The sequence below is a fragment of the Anser brachyrhynchus genome (assembly GCF_964034855.1).
Source record: "Anser brachyrhynchus genome assembly, chromosome: 7".
Classification (NCBI taxonomy): Eukaryota; Metazoa; Chordata; class Aves; order Anseriformes; family Anatidae; genus Anser; species Anser brachyrhynchus.
This window is the reverse complement of record NC_137701.1, coordinates 20,473,223-20,489,905: the sequence shown is the minus strand read 5'-3', so window position 1 is coordinate 20,489,905 and position 16,683 is coordinate 20,473,223. Positions and strand designations below refer to the sequence as shown.

The window sequence follows — 16,683 nt, the reverse complement described above, 5'->3', positions numbered from 1 at the left end:
GGGGAGGCAGAGGAGAGAAATTACTCCGGGGCCGTGCCCCAAACCCCTCCGGCACGTCTGGGAGGCGGTGAGACGGCAGGAGCCAGTCCCGGGCGAAATGTCCCTGGCGCCAGCAGGCAGGGGGGAGGGCCGGGTCTGGGCTGCCGGAGGCAGCGCTGAGTGATTCATGGCCTCGCCGCGAAGACTGGCAGGGGCGAGACTTTATTGTAGACGGGAAAGGACGGGGGGGAGAAGGGGGGAAGCTGCCGGCTTGCGGCAACGTCGCGGTGGCGAGCAGGAGAGGCGGCTCCCCCCAGGTGAGCACCGCGGGCCCGACCTCCCCCGTCCCCAAAGAAACTCAGCGCGGGCACCATGGAAACAATAATTTATTTAAATAATCTCTGCTTATTGTAAAAGAAACATTAAAGAGTGTTTAAGTTTTCCATAATAAATAACCCCAAATACCCTTTTTTGTTTTCTTTCGTTTCGTTTCACGGGTCTGAACGGCGAACCGCGCCGGGGCAGGGCCGGGGGCTGCCGGGGGGGCCCCGTCGGGGCCCGACCCCCGCCCGAAAGCACGGTGCGGCCGGGAGACCCCCCCTCGCCGGGCTGGTTCCTACACGGCTACAAGGGATAACTTAAACACGGGAGGCTCTCGTTTTAAATCTACATATAAAAATTATTTATCTTTTTTTTTTATCGTTTTATTATTATTTTTTGTTTAGTCCCCAACATCAAAATGAGGTCTTCCGCAAAGGCACCTATCAACTTTAAAAAAATAAAAAATAAAATTAAGCAAAGTTCTGCACTGGTGATTTGACGAGAAAGACGGGGGGTGTGGAGAGGAGAGGGGCGCCGGTCCCGCACTGCTCACTTCGGCTGCGGGGGGCGTTGGGGGGAGCTCGGTCCGGTGCCGCGACAATACGGGACGGGACGGGACGGGGCTGCTCCAAAGCACCAGTGCTGCACGTCGGGGCCCCGCGGGCTCGAGTCTCTGCGGCGCCTAGAAGATGCCGCCGCCGTGGTGGTGCGGGGGCTGCGGCGGCTGCGGGAGGGGGGCGGCCGCCGGCAGGTGCGCGGGGCCGCCGGGCGCCGTCGGGTACCAGGGGTAGGTGCCGAGGAAGGCGGCGGCGGGGCTGGGGCTGGCGGGGCCGCCCGGCGTGCGCGGGTGCGCGGCGAAGTCCCAGGCCGGGGGCGAGGAGGGGGGCGGCGGCGAGGCGCTGCGGCGCGGGGGGGGCTCCGCCGGGATCTCGCCGCTCTTCCACATCTTCTTGAACTTGGAACGGCGGTTCTGGAACCAGATCTTCACCTGGGGGCAGAGCGGCGTCAGCGGGCCGCCGCCGCGCCGGGGCCGGGCGGGCTCCGCAGCTCCGCGGGCTCCGGCGCTGGCTCGGCCCGCAGACTGACTCCCCACGGCCCCCAGCCCCCGGCCCGGCCCGCCCCGGGCCGTCGAGGCGCCGCGGGCCGTGCCCCCTCCCGCGCCCCGACGGCGCCCGCCCGCCCGCCCGCGCCGGCCCCGTCGGGACGGGAGGTGCCCGGGGCCCCGCGGCGGGAGGGCCCTACCTGCGTCTGGGTGAGGCCCAGGGAGGCCGCCAGCTCCGCTCTCTCGGGCAGGGCGAGGTACTGGGTTTTCTGGAAGCGCCGCTGTAGGGCCGCCAGCTGGAAGCTGGAGTAGATGGTCCGCGGCTTCCGCACTTTCTTCGGCTTGCCGTTCACTATCCTGATCTCCGGCTCGCAGTCCTCCTTCTCTGCTGCGGCACACGCGGCGGCCCCGGTGAGGACGGGCGCCCCCGCCGCCCCGGGCCCTGCCCGCCGGCACCGCCCGCCCCGTCGGGGCGGCCCCGCCGGGCACGAGCGCCCTCCCCGCTCCCCCCCCCGGGGCCCCGAGCGCGGCCTCGCCGGGCTCCCGCGGGGCCCCCCCGGGGCTCGGACGTACCGGGGTCGTTGCTGGCCGGGGAGGCCCTGGCGCCGTAGGGCCCGTAGGAGCCGTACGCGCCCGCGTAGCCCAGGTCGTAGCCGGCCTTGGCCGAGTAGGGGGCGGCGCCGCCGGCCGCGTAGGGGTAGGAGCCCAGCGGGCCGTAGGGCGGCCCGCCCGCCGCCCCGTGCTGCTGGTTGGTGTAGTAGCTGCTGTCGGTGGCGGTGGACACGGGCAGCGTGGGGGACTCCTGCGGCTTGTGCAGGCCGCCGTGCTGCTGCTGCTGCTGCTGCTGCTGCTGGTAGCCGCCGGCGGAGATCTGGCTGGCGTGCATGTCCGGCACCAGGCTCTCCAGGACGCCGGTCATCCCGCGCCCCCGCCCGCCCGCCGCCCTCCCGCCGGGGCACGGGGCACGGGCCGCCGCCCCGCGGCCGTCCCCACCGGGGCGCGGAGGTCAGGGCCGCGGCACCATGCTCGCCGCGCCGCGCTGCGCGCCCGCGGGGCCGGGCCGGGGCGGGCCGGGGCGGGCAGCCGCGCTCCCGCCGCCGCCAGCGGGACGGGCTCTGCGGCGCCGCGCGCCGCCGGGGCGGCATTTAACACCGGTCACGTGGCCGCGCCGCACGTCACCTAGCAACGGCCAATGGGGCGCCCGCGCGCGCCCCGGACCCGCGGGCGCGGGGACGTGCGGCGCCGGGGGCGCGCACCGCGCGGGGACGCGCGGCAGCCCCGTCCCGGCCCGTCCCGTCCCGCCCCGTCACGCCGCTCCCCGTCCCCGTGCCGGTCCCGACGGGGCGCTCCCAGCCCCGCCCGGGGCCCCTCCCGGCCGGCCCGGGAGCGGGCCAGCCGCACCGACGGGGCGCGCCGAGCGTTTCACGCAGCCGTCGGCGACGGCGCCCGCTGGGCAGCCGGTGCCCGCCGCCACAGAGCCTGGCACGGCGGCGGCAGCGGCCGCCCCTGCCCGCTGCCGGCGGCGCCGCTCCGTCGGGGCGGGCGAGGCGGCGGCGCTGGCCTCGGCCGCCCTCTGGCGGGGGGAGCGGCGCGGGCCGGGCCGCAGCAACGCCCGGGCAGTGCCTGCGGAGCGCTCGGCAGCCCCCGGCCGCGGGTGGCGCCCCCCGGCGGGAGGGGGCACGCAGCGGGGCGGGGGCGCCGGGGCCGCGCTGCCTTTGCACGGGGCAGGCGCCCCCCGCGTGCCCCCCTCGTGCCCCCCGCGTGCCCCCCTCGTGCCCCCCGCGTGCTCCCCTCGTGTTCGCGCCCCTCGCGCCCGGCGCGTGGCTCCTCAACGGTCCCGCTCGCGCCCGTGCCAGTCCCTCACGGCGCCTCACGGTGAGGTGCCGCTGGCGGCGGCGGTGCCGGGCGGCTCCCCCGGGGCGCTTCTGAGGCGGCGGGGGCTGAGGTGAGCGGGGCCGGGCCGGGGCGGCGGCGGGGAGCGGCTCCGGCTGTGCGTCTGGGTGCTCCGGGGAAAACAAACAGAAAAGAAAATATATAATAAAACCGCAAAATCATCGGTTTTGAAGCAATTAAGAACTGCGCTGGGTGCTCGCAGCGCGCAGCCCGCTCGGCGTTAGTCGGGAGTGAGGGGAAAAAAAGGGAGCGGGTGGCCCACGGCTCCGTGGGTTTCTGTTGGCGTGGGGAGAGCCCCGCGCCGACTGTACCTCCGCCGGTCCCGCGTCAGGAACTGCGCGTGTGGTGCGGGTGGGTAGCTGGAGAGGGCCAAGGGCGAGAGGTGAAACCCGAAGGAGGGAGAGTTGTGTCTTGTGTGCCTGCTGTGAGGTACCCGTCAGCCCTGCTTGGTGCTGGAGTAACAGATAGTGTGGTGTTATTTATGTCCCGTGAGGAGCAACGCGTGGACGAGCCGAACTGTGTCTCTTCTGGAGGCTGGTCATTCGGTTGCCCACGGGAGAAGGGCACTTGCCCTCCATTGCAGAGGAGGTCAGCGTTCAAAGACTGGGCTGCGAGGTTTATTTACGTGAATGTGCAGCCCTCATTGCCAGGGGCTGCAGAACAGGTGAGCGGGCTTTGTTGATGTTTCACTTTGTTTCAGTTCTGTTTCAGAGGCATCCATATGCTGCTAGGACTGTGGGCATTCTTTATCAAATATACTGAACACACTGTGTACAGGCTCAGGAAAGTACCGTCACTCTTCAAAATCATTATCCCTCCCTCCAGCTGATCAGTACGTATTCATTACTTTTTTTTTTTTTTTTTTTAACAGGGCAACTGTATATGACTCATAGAAAAGTCTACAGCAACTCCTGCCTGGTATGTTTTTTTTATTATTATTATTATTAATTATTATTGTTATTGTGGTTCTCTTCCTCAAACAGACCTCATCTGAGAGAAATGTGAACACAATTAAAGCCTGGTGTCCTCAGTCGTTATATACGGTGTAGATTTAACCTAGGGATCAGCAGAGCAAGTTGTCCCATGATGTTTTATCTCAAGTTTGACTTGAAGGGGACTGCACTCAGCATTAAGAAAGAGATTAGTTTTTAATCCACTGTTGTTGTGTTTATTATTTTATCCATTATAATCCACACCTCCCTGAACAATTTATTTCGCTTATTTCAGTGGGAATCTGATGATTCTTGGGAAATGGGCCTGCTATTTGTTCTGACAACGTTAAAAAAATTAATTAGACAGTAGTCTCTGCTGCAGTGGTACATTAACAAGTACAAGTTTCTTTTCATGGCTTTGTGAAATGCTTTCCAGTGGATTCATAGTGATACAGTGCCTGGCATGGTCCTGAACGTTGGTCTTCATAGTAGAAGGGTCATTTAAATCTCGTGCCACATGAAGCTGTGGGGAGGGTTTATGCTAGCATTGTACCTGTGGTACAATGGATCTGGTATTAATAATGGTAACAGTTAAATCTTCCATGTCTGAGGGATTAAGTGTATCAGATTTTAGGAAATTGCATGAGTCTTTTCAACACCCATCCGGAAGCTTGCTACCTGCTGTGCTTAGTTTCAGAATCCAGCGTTATCATTTGCCTCTCCAAAAACTGTTTATTGTCTCATCCATCTGTGCATCAGATTACTTCATTCCAGAAATCACAAACTCTTCTGGGAAGAATATGCCCCCTTGCTTGGCTCCCCAAGGTTTCAGTTCTTAGCTCCTTGATGTAAACAGCTTATACAAGCGTGATAGGAGACATGGGCTCTGTAAAATCCTTTCAGAGTTGTTTATTAAACTGTCTTGGCCTCAGCTTCCCTTTCTCAGTGAAGATCTGCTGGCAGCTCAGCACCTTTCTTCAGTAGAAGCCTTTGCAGACTGGAGCACAATCCAGGATTTTTAATAGTGGATTAGTCCATTGTTATTTAGCACAGGTGTTCTTCGCTTGTTTCCTTGTACTATATTGAGGAAACACACAGCCTGATGCATTGGGGTGAGTGTCTAATATCAGCATATTCAGGGGTCTACTTATTGTTGCAGATGGGGGGGGGGGGGGGATGAGAGGTCTGTGTGCGGAACAAGAGGGTGTTAAAGCATCAGCCCTCCACACGTGGCACAAGGGTTTGGGGAATAAAGCAGAGCATGCCTGGGCAGTCGCTCTTGCCTCTTAAGGCTGTGAAGTCCCACCCAGTGCTGAAGTGAGGCCTTTCTGGCTGCTCTGACCACCTCTTGTATTTCCAGATATTTTTTTTTTCATAGCCAACTGTACCAAAGGAGCAGAACTGACAAAAGCTATATTCTTTTTTCAGCAGGCAGGGAGTTGGTAGAACAGCTAGGAAATACTTTTCATAGTGTTATACAGCAATATTAACCAGCCTCAGGCTTTGCAACCATGTCAGCGGACATGTATACACACAGGAGCAGACGGATCTGAGCCCACCTCCTAGGGGATTTGAGCAAATTCAGGTTTATCCGCTACTAAATCTTTGTTTAAAATGCTTTGTGTGTGAATATTTAGATGGCAAAAATCTTTAGTAAGATCATGCAGGAAAAACACTCAGGATGAATCATTAAGTCATTTCTAATTTTGCTGGAGATGACAAATGTGAGAGAAGAAGAGAGCTGTATTTTGTGGTAACAGATCTAGTCTGAGTTGATCATTTGTGTCATGATGAGCTCCATTTGTCACAGGTAGCAGAGAAAAGATTTTTTTTGCCTTCGTTGTAACATCTGCACAATCTTTACCTCTACAGTCTAAGCACAGTTTAAGCAAGCTGTTCAACATGGAAAATAACCTGGACTGCTTTGGTTTTACTTTGTGTGATTATTTTAAGGTTCAATTTAGTGGACAATGCTATTTGGAGCTGAGAAATGCTATATCTCCTCAACGTGCTTGGATGAATTCTGATTTGTAGAGCCAGTGGAGTATTTGAGGTGTGGAGTGCAGTTTCTGCTGCAGCCTGTTTCTTGAGCTGATGCCTCCTTTGATGGGCAAATAGCAAGGTCTGTCCCTGCTGGAAAACATGAACGTCTTGCTTGGAAGAACAGAATATTCGTTGTTGTTTAAGGAAGGTATGCTCAAAACCATGCCTCCTGAGTGGATTATACAGCTGCAACACCTGAGATGAATACTAGATGAAGGCGCTTCCATTTGGAATAACACACTAAATGGACCCAAAGTGTGGGCAGTGCAGACTCTAGAGCTTTTCGTGGGAGCACTTGGGCACGTGTTCTGGGATTTGGCAGTGGCTATGCCCAGCCTTTGTAGGCCATTTAGGTAGAGCCGGTGAATTGCTTGAAGACATAAATCTAAAAGAAATCTTTCTTCTTTCCTGTAATGAGAAATATGTACCTACTACCACAAAACAGAACAAAAAGAAAACCTGTCCTTGAAATTCATTTGCTTTTTGTTTTAAAAAGTGGCCAAGTCAACATGGTCAGCAGTGAGTAAATCAAGATGAACTGGACTTACAGAGCCACAGCCATCCCATGAACTGGCTGGGGGACCCTTTCCTCAAGCTGTATGGCTGGAAGTATGAAAACAGAGGGGGTTTGTGGCAGTGAGTTGTCCATGAAAAACTCTGAACCTCATGTTCGGCACACGCATCTATCCTAAAATTGTTCTCCTTTGGAGGGAAGGGGATGAAAAGAGCTGTGTTCGGATTTGCAAGTGTTTCTGCCTTTCATTTTCTTGTGGTTGCTTAGCTTACACTATTGGCAGGTGCTTTACACATGTACTTCATTGGATAGTATTTTCCTGTTGGCAGAATGCCTAGATCTGAGAATTACATGCCTTTTATGAACACTGCTATAAATCTAAATAAATGAAATTACAATGTTGCTTTTGACATGTATGCATGGCTGTCAGGGGTTAGTGTTGCCACCTAGACTAGCTCAAGCTCCCTAAATGTTTTTTTTTGTTTTGTTTTGTTTTTTTGTTTGCTTTTTAATGGGAAATTGTATAACACAGAATGAGAGAGAGAATGGAAAGTATTGAATACTGAGGTAGAGCACAGCAATTTCCAATAAGGGATTACATGATGTGGTAGATGGGAAGTTAGCTAAGAAAACTCTATTGTCTTCAGGCCTTCTTACATTATTAAGTGATTTGCATATAATTTGCAAAACTGGTTGAACAAATCGATTGAAAATATTAATAATGGGAACATTCAAGTGTAAATAAAATAAGTGGCCACAGGATGTCTCCACTGTTCCGTGCTAATGCATCTGATGGGACATTTATCCTGTAGTACAAAGCTGTACACTTAAGTGGTAAGCATGATACGTTCTTTTTTGGAGGTTTAACATTAATTTTTGTATTCTCAGTGCTTATTGATGGACAGACCAACCAATTAACATCTGGTAAGTAGGAGAAGGGAAAAAGGGGAATGCGTTGGTTGGCTCACTTGCTTTCTGTCAGAGCTCTCTTTTAACTTTCAAAGACTAGGAATGGAAAAGACTTGATTTTTTGAGGCAACAGGTATTCATTCTGTGTGAATGTAATTTGGTTGCTCCAATTAGAAAGAGAAAGATATTTAGAAGGGTAATTTTTTGCTTTTACAAAGGCCGTTACAGTTGGTTTACATGTTGACTAAGAAAGTGAAGGGGTGCACTTATCTAATGGCTTGGCTGGACAAGGCAGGTAGCAAGGAATACACTAAGGTGTGAAAATAAAAGTAAAGTTTTGGGGCTGTTAGAGTAACCTCTTGTGGAAGTGGTTTAATTTAAGCAGAAGGAAGGCGTTCTGCAAACTGTGTCCACACAGGAAGGTGGTGCACAGAATAGCTGCAATGATAAAATGTAAACCCTGGCTTCTAACAGATGTGTCCCAAAATGCTGTATGCACCATATGTGACAGAGCAGATGGTGGCTGATGCTGCACAAGGATATATGCAGGGAGCAGTACAGAGCGTAAGGAACTCATCATCAGGGCTGGGGCTGCGAGTGAAAACGCTGCCAAGTCCAAGACCACACTGCTATATGCAGCTTTTCCTTAGGAATTCTGTATAGCTACAGCAAATATATCCAGTTGCTTTAGCTTTTCAGCACCTCTGAAAATCACAGCCTGTGTTTTGAAGGTAGGTAGTATTTGGTGTAAGGCACAACATTTTGGGTGGCCTGTTGTGCCTGGAAATCTATGCAGTGAGACTTCGTATGCTTTGAACAAACAGATGTCGCAGAATATGTCCATATTCATACTTTTATACATTCATGTGGCCATTCAACCATCTGGGAAAGACTGAAGAGGAAATGCTTCTTCCCTGAGGGATTTGATGCTTTTGATTGTCCCTTCTGCAGTACAGGAGCTGTGAATTACGTTTTTGTATCTGTGGCATACTTGCCTTTTCTTACTGAATTGAACACTGAAATACCTGCAGTCTTGTTTACCTGGCAGCTTCCAGAGCTGGATTTTCTATCCTATCTTAAATAGCTCTGTAGATCAGACCTGTCTGAATAACTACAATAATTGTACTGCAAACAATAGACGACTGGCATTTCATTTAGAGGTGTTTCCCTGGGAGCTGGTGAATGTGAATTTACTTTCTTAAGAAGAACTACTCTACAAGTAAGTTCAGGGTGGGTACAGCACTCACTTAGCATGCAGACTAAGTCTATTCTTGTCCATGAGGACTTGCTGCCCAAATCTATATGATTCTGTATAGTTTGTTATTGAAAGGGCTCAGAGGGAGACAAATGTTTTCTCTTTTTCAACAAGCTATTTCTGCTGGGTGGCTTGTGTGGAAATTACAGGCTTTTTTGTGTGTATGGTTTTCATGACCAGTGCGAAAGGATTTTTGTAAAGGAGGCATATGCTATCACCCACTGTGCTGTATGCAATATTCCCACTGGACCTTATTCATACCACTGTCACCACTGCCTGCTTAGACAGCTGGCTCATCGATGTTAGAGGTGGCTTTGCATGAAAGAGTAAACTGTGATGGAGCTGGTGGTGGGCTTGCACGGTTTAAAACAATGGGACTCTTAGCATCCAGAGACTGCAAATCCAGACCTAGATCTAGTTTCTCAACTCTTACATTATATTATACACCGTTTTGTATATCCGACCATGTAAATGCCTAGGCGAAGACAGAAAACATTTCAGTAGCAAGAAGAAAAGTGGTCTCAGGCCCTCTCTCTACAGCACAGCTTCTCTGTCATGGCTCTTTCGGCTGTGTGTGTGTGTATGTATGTGAATAGCATGGAAACCCAGCAGTGCTGTGGCTGTGAAGTTCGCAGCTTGCTGCAGAAGAGGGCATTTGGATGTTACCATCTCTCTCCCTAAGAGTTGTATGCCATGTTATCAGCCAGCTTGACTCAGGAAAGAAAAACACAGTGGGGAGCATTGCCCTGTCCCGGTTGTTGACCGCTGTGATAGTTGGTCTAGTTTTGATGCCCCAGAGCAGGGACAGAAAGGAAGGTGTCTTCACAGCCGTGTTGTCAAGAAAAAAGCTTCTTCCCATGAGATGGCACACTTCCACCCGGTGGAAGCCAGCACAGCTTTGTTGGCAGGGAGGCACCAGCCTCCCCTGGTCAAGAAGAAAATTCGATTTAGTCTTTCCTGCATGTAGTGATGAAGCCAGACTTTTCCTGGACAAATTCCAGAAAGGTAAAATAGGTGTAACAGGAAGCATTACTCCAGCTGGTAACTAACTGTAGCTGCCGGGAGGTCCTCACCTAGCACATGTGCAAATATTAAGTTCTGTTCTTACATCAGTGATTGGGGAGCTGAGGGGTGGGAGGTGAGTACTGTGAAGTGTGATGCTTGTCTGGTTCTGGAGGCAAAGGGGAAGGAGAGTGCAGTCACCACTCGTGTGGCAGTGGGGAGGGACAGGAAACAAAGTGTTTTGCAGTCCAGATATTTGAGTTTAATTATAAAAAACATATAAACATATAAAAACAGCATAAAGTTGAACCAGAGTTCGCTTTACTGTTATGGAACTTCATTTTTTGGTTTTGTTTTGTGTGAAGAATGTACTAAACATTTTTGAATGCTAACTCTGTAAAAGTGTCCTTGGTGTTCTGGGGAGAGATGCATAGAGACCATTTAGCGGTCTGTAAGAGTATCTGTCTTTAAGACGAAAATGTGTTTTTGTTGATCCATGGCTTGCATGACCTTGTTAAGTTTCTTAGAGCACTGCAGAGACTTAATAATAACCTTGTGTTGTAATTAGCAGTTCTTCAGAGAAATACCAAGCTTCAACAAATATATTAGCATTGCTGATTTGCTTAATGAACTGATAGCAGAAGGTAAATAAATGAGCTACTGTGCCTACTTATGTCCCACTTGCCTAACGTGCTGCCCAGCAGTTGTTTAAGCATACTATTGGAAGTCAAATACATCGGACCTTTCCGCTTCAGGTGACATATCTGACCCTCTTTCAGGTGACATGTCTGGCCATATGCTGTTTTCTTGCTGTCTCTCCGGCATTTTCTCGTCTTTTTTTTTTTTTTTGGATATTACTGTTGTTATTTTCTTTTACTGCAAGGGTGGGCCACACACTCATGGGAGTTGTTAAGGAAACAGTTAAATATAGCATTATGTTTTAAAAACAAATATAAATCACGTCTGTTGCTTAATTGCACAATGATATATAGCAATACTTGGTTCCTTTACATACACAAATGTAGGGTTTGCATCGACAGCTTTAGCAGGGGGTTCTGGAAACCTGGACTTTCTCCCTGATGATGGTATTTATTTGAAGGTGAAAGTAAAGCTGTATACTCATGAAAGTTGGGAGGAAAACCTTCTTTGCCATAACACTGGTTATACACCTGTTCTTACTTTCTCTCATTTAAACTATTGAAAATGGATGCCTGAAATTGGAGTCACTGTAAACCACAACAGTTTTCATGAAAAATCAGAAAAATAATTTTAACAGTTTTGCCAGGCAGCTCTAAACTGTGCTCACGGATAACAGCAGAAGTCAGCCACTCCTCCACAGGACCTGCAGGGGGAACAGTGTGATCCCTTCAAGAGTTGCCTGAAGGGAAGGTAGTGTTTGGGCATCTGCACTCAGCATTCATGAGTATTTACTGAAGAGAAACATCCTTGTCTAACTCCCCATTTGCATCAATGAACTCTTCTTACAAAGAGAAGAGCAATGCCTGGGTTTTCTTTCCCGTGAAACTGAAACTTCAAAATGAGGTTGTTGCCAAGTGGCTGTTGTGTTTTGCTTTTTTATTTCTGTCTGCAACTGGAGCACAGCAGCTTCTCTTGCACAAACACTGCTATTGTGGCAATCTGATTAATGGATAAGTGCTTTCTAAATGTGTCCACTTGGCTGCACTGTAGATTTATAAATGTTACCTAAAAATCTTCCTCTCCTGGTTCTTGTTTCCTAAAGTAGTGCTTAACCTGAGCTTGAAAAACTTAATTTCTTGGTCTGTTTCCAAACTTTTGGCAAGAGTCCTTTTGTGAAAAAGAAACTTTGGAAAATCCTCTTGAACATAGCATAAAGATCTACAGCTTACATCCTCTGCCTGATTTTCTGATACTAGCTCTTATATTTATATACATTGAGTATAGAAATCTTGTTTTTAAATGCTTTGGTTGATCAGTCTGTGTGTCATATTCCACATAGTTTTGGGGCAAAAGCTTTTGTTGGTGCTAACCCAGCTCTGGAGTTAGGATAAGGGGGGTGAGCGCTGGGTACAGCCACGGGGACTGGCACCCATCCTGCTGGGGCTCACCCTGCGGTGCTGCTGCCAGCCCTGGGTGCACGCATGAGCTGGGCAGGAGCCCGAAGGGCAGCAGCAGAGAGCTCTGCACCATGCTTCGTGCACTCTGATGTCTGCCTGGCAGGGCACTGGGCCTGTGGCGATGAGTGGGGAAAGCCCGTGCAACTCCTGCAGCCCAAATGGGGACGTTAAAGGATGGGTGAACAGAGGTGAAGAAACCTCCTTGCGTTATAAAGGTTGCGCAGGCTTTCCCTGCTTTCTGTCCTCTTCTTCGCCCTTGGTGGTTTCCTGCAAAATCTGTTGCATTATCTGGGAAGTGGTTGATCTTTTGTAGCCTCACAAGGTTACTGCATCCTCTGAGGTGTGGGAAACTTAAACTAAGAGCAATGTGCCATCACCGATCTATGATTCCAACTGGTGGCTTCGCAGGGCAAGACCTGGACCCCACCTGACTTGAAAATCGATTTGATTTGATAGGTGCAAAGAGTTTTGCTTGTTCTCTATCTCTAGAATTACAGAATGTAAACTGGGAATTATGCTTTAGTGGAATCCCTTCTCAGGCTACCAGAGTATAGTTAAAAAAAAATACAGATTGCTTCATTCAGATATTACCTATTATATTGCATATTGCTCTGTCAAACACAGTATTAGCTTTAACCGTCACACATAGAGGAACAGTGTTTAGTAATGCAGAGCATTAACAAACAGCATTACTTGGCAGCCTGACCACCCAGCTTATAAAAAAGGCTTTGGCTTTCACATCAGTGAGATCTTTGTGTTGCTGCCAGCACGCTTTCCACAACACTGCTTCATGGTTGTGTAAAACTTCTGAAAGGGGAAGACATAGAAATAACAGGCTACACCATTGTGCAACAAGATTGTACGCTGCTTATCATAGATGAAGTGCTAAGTACTGGCTGAGTCATCAAAGAAATTGAGATTGATGTGTGTGTGAGTGGATGTCTGCCTGTTTGACTTCTTCCTTGTCTTCCTTGGTGTAATATTGTGTTAGCTGTTGAGCCTGAGTACTTTCACCAATACTTGCTGTATTTAGCTACTGCCAATTTTGACTAAGCACCAATCACAACAAGGAGCAGAAAATTTATAAACTTGTTCTTCGTTAGCTATCTGGGATACGTCTGCCAAATTCCTTAAAAGAAGTCTCATCCTTTTCACCTGATGCTTCCAGCTATCTGGTACACATAGATTACCTGGATTTATACCTTCAAAATGTGCTTGATCATGCTTTGAGTGTGATGGCTTTTACAGATATTTTAACCTCCAAAAGTTCCTCTTACAAAATTATATTGCTTCTTCTATATTATGTGGATTTATAGCATTTTCCCCTTTCTTGTGAATATCAATGACCCTAACTTCAAATACAAAATAGAACCAGCACATTTGTATTTCTAGGCAAAACAGTGGCTTGACTTAAAGTCAACAATAAAATAATGACTTCCGCTATAAAACTTAAACAGTATTTTTTCCAGAATGCTTTCTTATATCTGGAAAACGAATAGTCTGTTTTACAAAACGGTGTACAGCATTCAGGAAGCTTACAGGTGAGGTCATTCAAATGCTTCGGTGCTACCATGAGAACAAGCAGAGTCTATGACAACGTTATCTTCCAGCCCACAGTTCTTATTATCTGTGAGCATTAACACCTTCTATATTAGGCAGAGAAGCATTAACACCTTAATATTACAGAAAAGCTATGCAGCAGAAAAGAATAGATTGCTATTTCCTGAACAGCTTAAAAACAGATAGTGGTAGCATATATATTTAGTTATGTGTTGTACCAGTGCTCTTCAGTTAAAACTGTATTTGAGAACCGTTATTTATTTATTCATTTATTTATTGCGCTAAGACTTTGCTGTGTGTTGTTGTTGTTGCTGATGGTGTTCACACCTACAAGCAGTGCTCAGCAGTTGACAGGCTTGATTCCAAGGCTGAGGTGCTGGTAGTGGTGTCAGGCTGCTGTTGGCTGAAACGCCACAGTTTCACAGTGTTTTTCAGAAACCTGCAAGCCTCAGATGAAATTACTGCAAGACTGCCAAAGAGCAACAAGAGGAAAGCAATACAATTCTACGATCTTATTTTTTGCACTTTAAGGAAATGAGAGAATCTGTGGAACTGCTACAGAAATGTGGGATAAGAGCTGAGAAGAGACAAAAATGCAGCAGTAATCCAAAACCAGCAGCAAGCATACTAAGAGCTCTCCTCCAGGGTTAGGGGGCTTGCTGACTTTTAAACCTCTGCCTATTAGGTCATTAGTGCCTGGCTTCAACCTTTGATCTCTCTGCAATTCTGGAAGCTCTCATTTTTTTCCAGCACAAGCCCAAAGTTGTGTGAATACAATGATGCCATTGTACTAAGCATCCCACATATGGATAAAGCATAGAAGACTCAGAGAAGCGGCTTATGTTGCAAGAATGCAACAGTCTGCATTGTGCAATGTATATTCATCAAAACAGCCTTTATCAAGTGAATAAGGCCTGATTGTTTCTACTTAAACAGCTTTTTTTTTTTTTTTTTTTTTTTTTTTTTTTTTTTGAGGAGGGAAGATGCACCTCAAGACAAGATAAGGGAGGGATGATCTGAGCCCCCCTGCAACACATTAGGCGGAGAGGAGGGGACGGTTTTTCAAGTCAGAGTTGTTGGAGAGCAAACCTCTGGGGAGAAGCAGCAACATGGGAGTACAAAAACTCTGTGCACGCATGGTTGGTCTGTTACAAGTGTAATGAAACTTGGACACCTTTGCTGCAACTCCCAGTGTTGTTCCACCTGGAAAAACACCAGAGTTGTGTTCTGCACGAGGGATTAATGGGAGACTTGACTCACCTGAAATTACTCGTATCTCTGGGGGAAGCGTGTTCTCTGTGTCAGGCCAGGAGATGCTGGATGTACTCCTTAAGAAGAGTTCCCCTATTTAATTTTGGGGAAACAATTCCTTTTTCCCTTGGTATTTGAATGAGTAATATAGTGTCTTTAGTGTTTTCTTGTGATTGCCATGTGTGACTCATTTCCCTGTCAATTTTATGGGCCAAATTATTGGCCGTTTGTGGTATCACTCACCGTTCAGGAGCATCACTGTGCATTTGGGAGCACAGTGTACAGGTTGACAATAACACAGCCTACCCAGTGTCTTTGGGGTTGTCCTGGTTGGTGGAGTGGCGCCAGCCAGGGAGCACATACCCATGGCTGTGCTCTTATGTATTTGCTAACATGTCACCTCCTTCCTAGTTATACGGAAATGCTTGATTTGTCTTAGCTTTGCTTTTATTATATGCCAGCACCACTGAAGAATCTGGATCGTGGGTCTAGTAATCTAATGGTACCCAAAAGCACAATTTTCAAACTATTTACAGCATTTTTTTTCTTGTTACAAAAGTAGTTATTTGCCTTTGGTTACCATTTAGCTGTGCTGGGGCCTACCATCTCTGGAGGCAACACTGAGGCCCCATTGGTGCTGCATCCCCAGGGAGAGCTGTGACTGTGCTAGATGAAGCCTTCACCCTTGCTCACAAAGGTGCGCAGTGCTCTGAAAAGAGTTGTTGCCCACCGTCCTCCTCATCTGTATGTAGTTTAGATGCCCCTACCTCTGCTGTGTTGTGCAGAGAGCCCCCCGGGGGCAGCAGGGAAGCACTGAGTCACGGGGATAGAAATGGTGTGCACGGCACTGGCAGTTTGGGAGCGTGCTGGGGCTGACTCCGGGACAGACTCGTTCAAGCTCACTCTTGCCTTTCAGGCTTAACTGCTGGCAGGCTCTGTCTTGTCCCATGTACCAGTGCCTGGACTCGCATGGGGTTACGTAGTCTTGGGATACCTGTGCTGTAAACAAAGGTGGAGCAAAAGACTGGAATCTTTTGAAGGTCTCGGAAGCTGGAAGGGCTGTGTCACAAAATGAGTTTCAGACGGTTCAGTGACCTTACATCTTTTTTTCCCATTTTTTAAAGATAAAAAGCAAAGGGAACCATTAGATCATCTTCCTTGGTCACTATCTGACACTTAATAACTTAATTAGCAAGCCAAACAGACAAAATGTAAAATAAACTATAGTTGCAAGGAATCCTGACACTAATGTAAACATTAATAGAAATAGGAATGTTAAATAGAATAGTCACATTGTAATGAGAGGACACTGTTTAAAATGCTGCCATTAAAAAAATCTTTTTTCCTTTTTCTTTTTTTTCCTTTGAGATCACTGCCAAAGATTTCTCTAATTAGAAGTGATGTGCTTTTCTATTATTAAAACAGGAGCATGACAACATGGCTAGGCTTCCTGTTAAGATTGGATATCTTCCTGTACAGTCAGCAGGCAGAGAGTATCTACCAGGAAATGACTGAAAATCTTTCTGGAATATTGCAGATACCCTATCCTAGAACCCGTTGTCTCTGACAGTCCTGATGGCAGTAGACCTCTAATAGACCTCTAATAGAGTTTAGTAATTGGGAATCTATTTCAATTAATAGCAGCCCTCCTTTGGGATTTGAAGAGCTGGATCAGTAACTTACTGCTGTCAATTTTACGTCCTGTATTTTGCTGTGTTCTGTCTGAAAAGTCAAACTATTTGTTTCATGTCTAGTTGTTATTTAAGCACTGTGACTTAGGTGGCACATAACAATGCCTGACAGCATGGCATTAAAAGGTTGAGGTTATTTCATAAAGAACCGGTGGCCCCATGAATTTGGCTTGTCTCACTGCAATATCTCTGTAC

At 48.9% G+C, this 16,683-nt stretch overlaps 2 protein-coding genes across 3 annotated transcripts in view; one reads left to right on the top strand and one right to left on the bottom strand.

The window, feature by feature from the left end:
• On the bottom strand, positions 1 to 2,389 carry DLX2 (distal-less homeobox 2). Of its 2 annotated transcripts, none has more exons than XM_080598781.1 (3): positions 1,916 to 2,389; positions 1,543 to 1,727; positions 1 to 1,288 (listed from the first exon to the last, which is right to left on the bottom strand). In XM_080598781.1, the coding sequence occupies exons 1-3, from the start codon at positions 2,259 to 2,261 to the stop codon at positions 983 to 985; spliced, it is 837 nt and encodes a 278-aa protein (XP_080454907.1). In that variant the 5' UTR covers positions 2,262 to 2,389; the 3' UTR covers positions 1 to 982. The 2 variants fall into 2 exon arrangements, with proteins under 2 accessions (XP_080454907.1, XP_080454906.1); XM_080598780.1 differs by having other exon boundaries at positions 1,543 to 1,730; positions 1,916 to 2,386.
• A 1,727-nt stretch (positions 2,390 to 4,116) lies between these two features.
• The window catches only part of ITGA6 (integrin subunit alpha 6), a 129,626-nt gene continuing 117,059 nt past the window's right edge, over positions 4,117 to 16,683 (top strand). The window contains exon 1 of the mRNA XM_080600872.1: positions 4,117 to 4,153. The gene's annotated coding sequence lies outside the window, so the exon portion shown is untranslated. The remainder of the gene's footprint in view (positions 4,154 to 16,683) is intronic.

Bases quoted from the DNA above. Each gene is read 5' to 3' on its own strand.
- DLX2 (XM_080598780.1), bottom strand. From the start codon at position 2,261: ATGACCGGCGTCCTGGAGAGCCTGGTGCCGGACATGCACGCCAGCCAG. The intron at 1,731-1,915 runs GTACGTCCGAGC...CGTGTGCCGCAG, and splicing joins CCCGGCCAGCAACGACCCCG to CAGAGAAGGAGGACTGCGAG. The intron at 1,289-1,542 runs GTAGGGCCCTCC...CTCTGCCCCCAG, and splicing joins TGGGCCTCACCCAGACGCAG to GTGAAGATCTGGTTCCAGAA.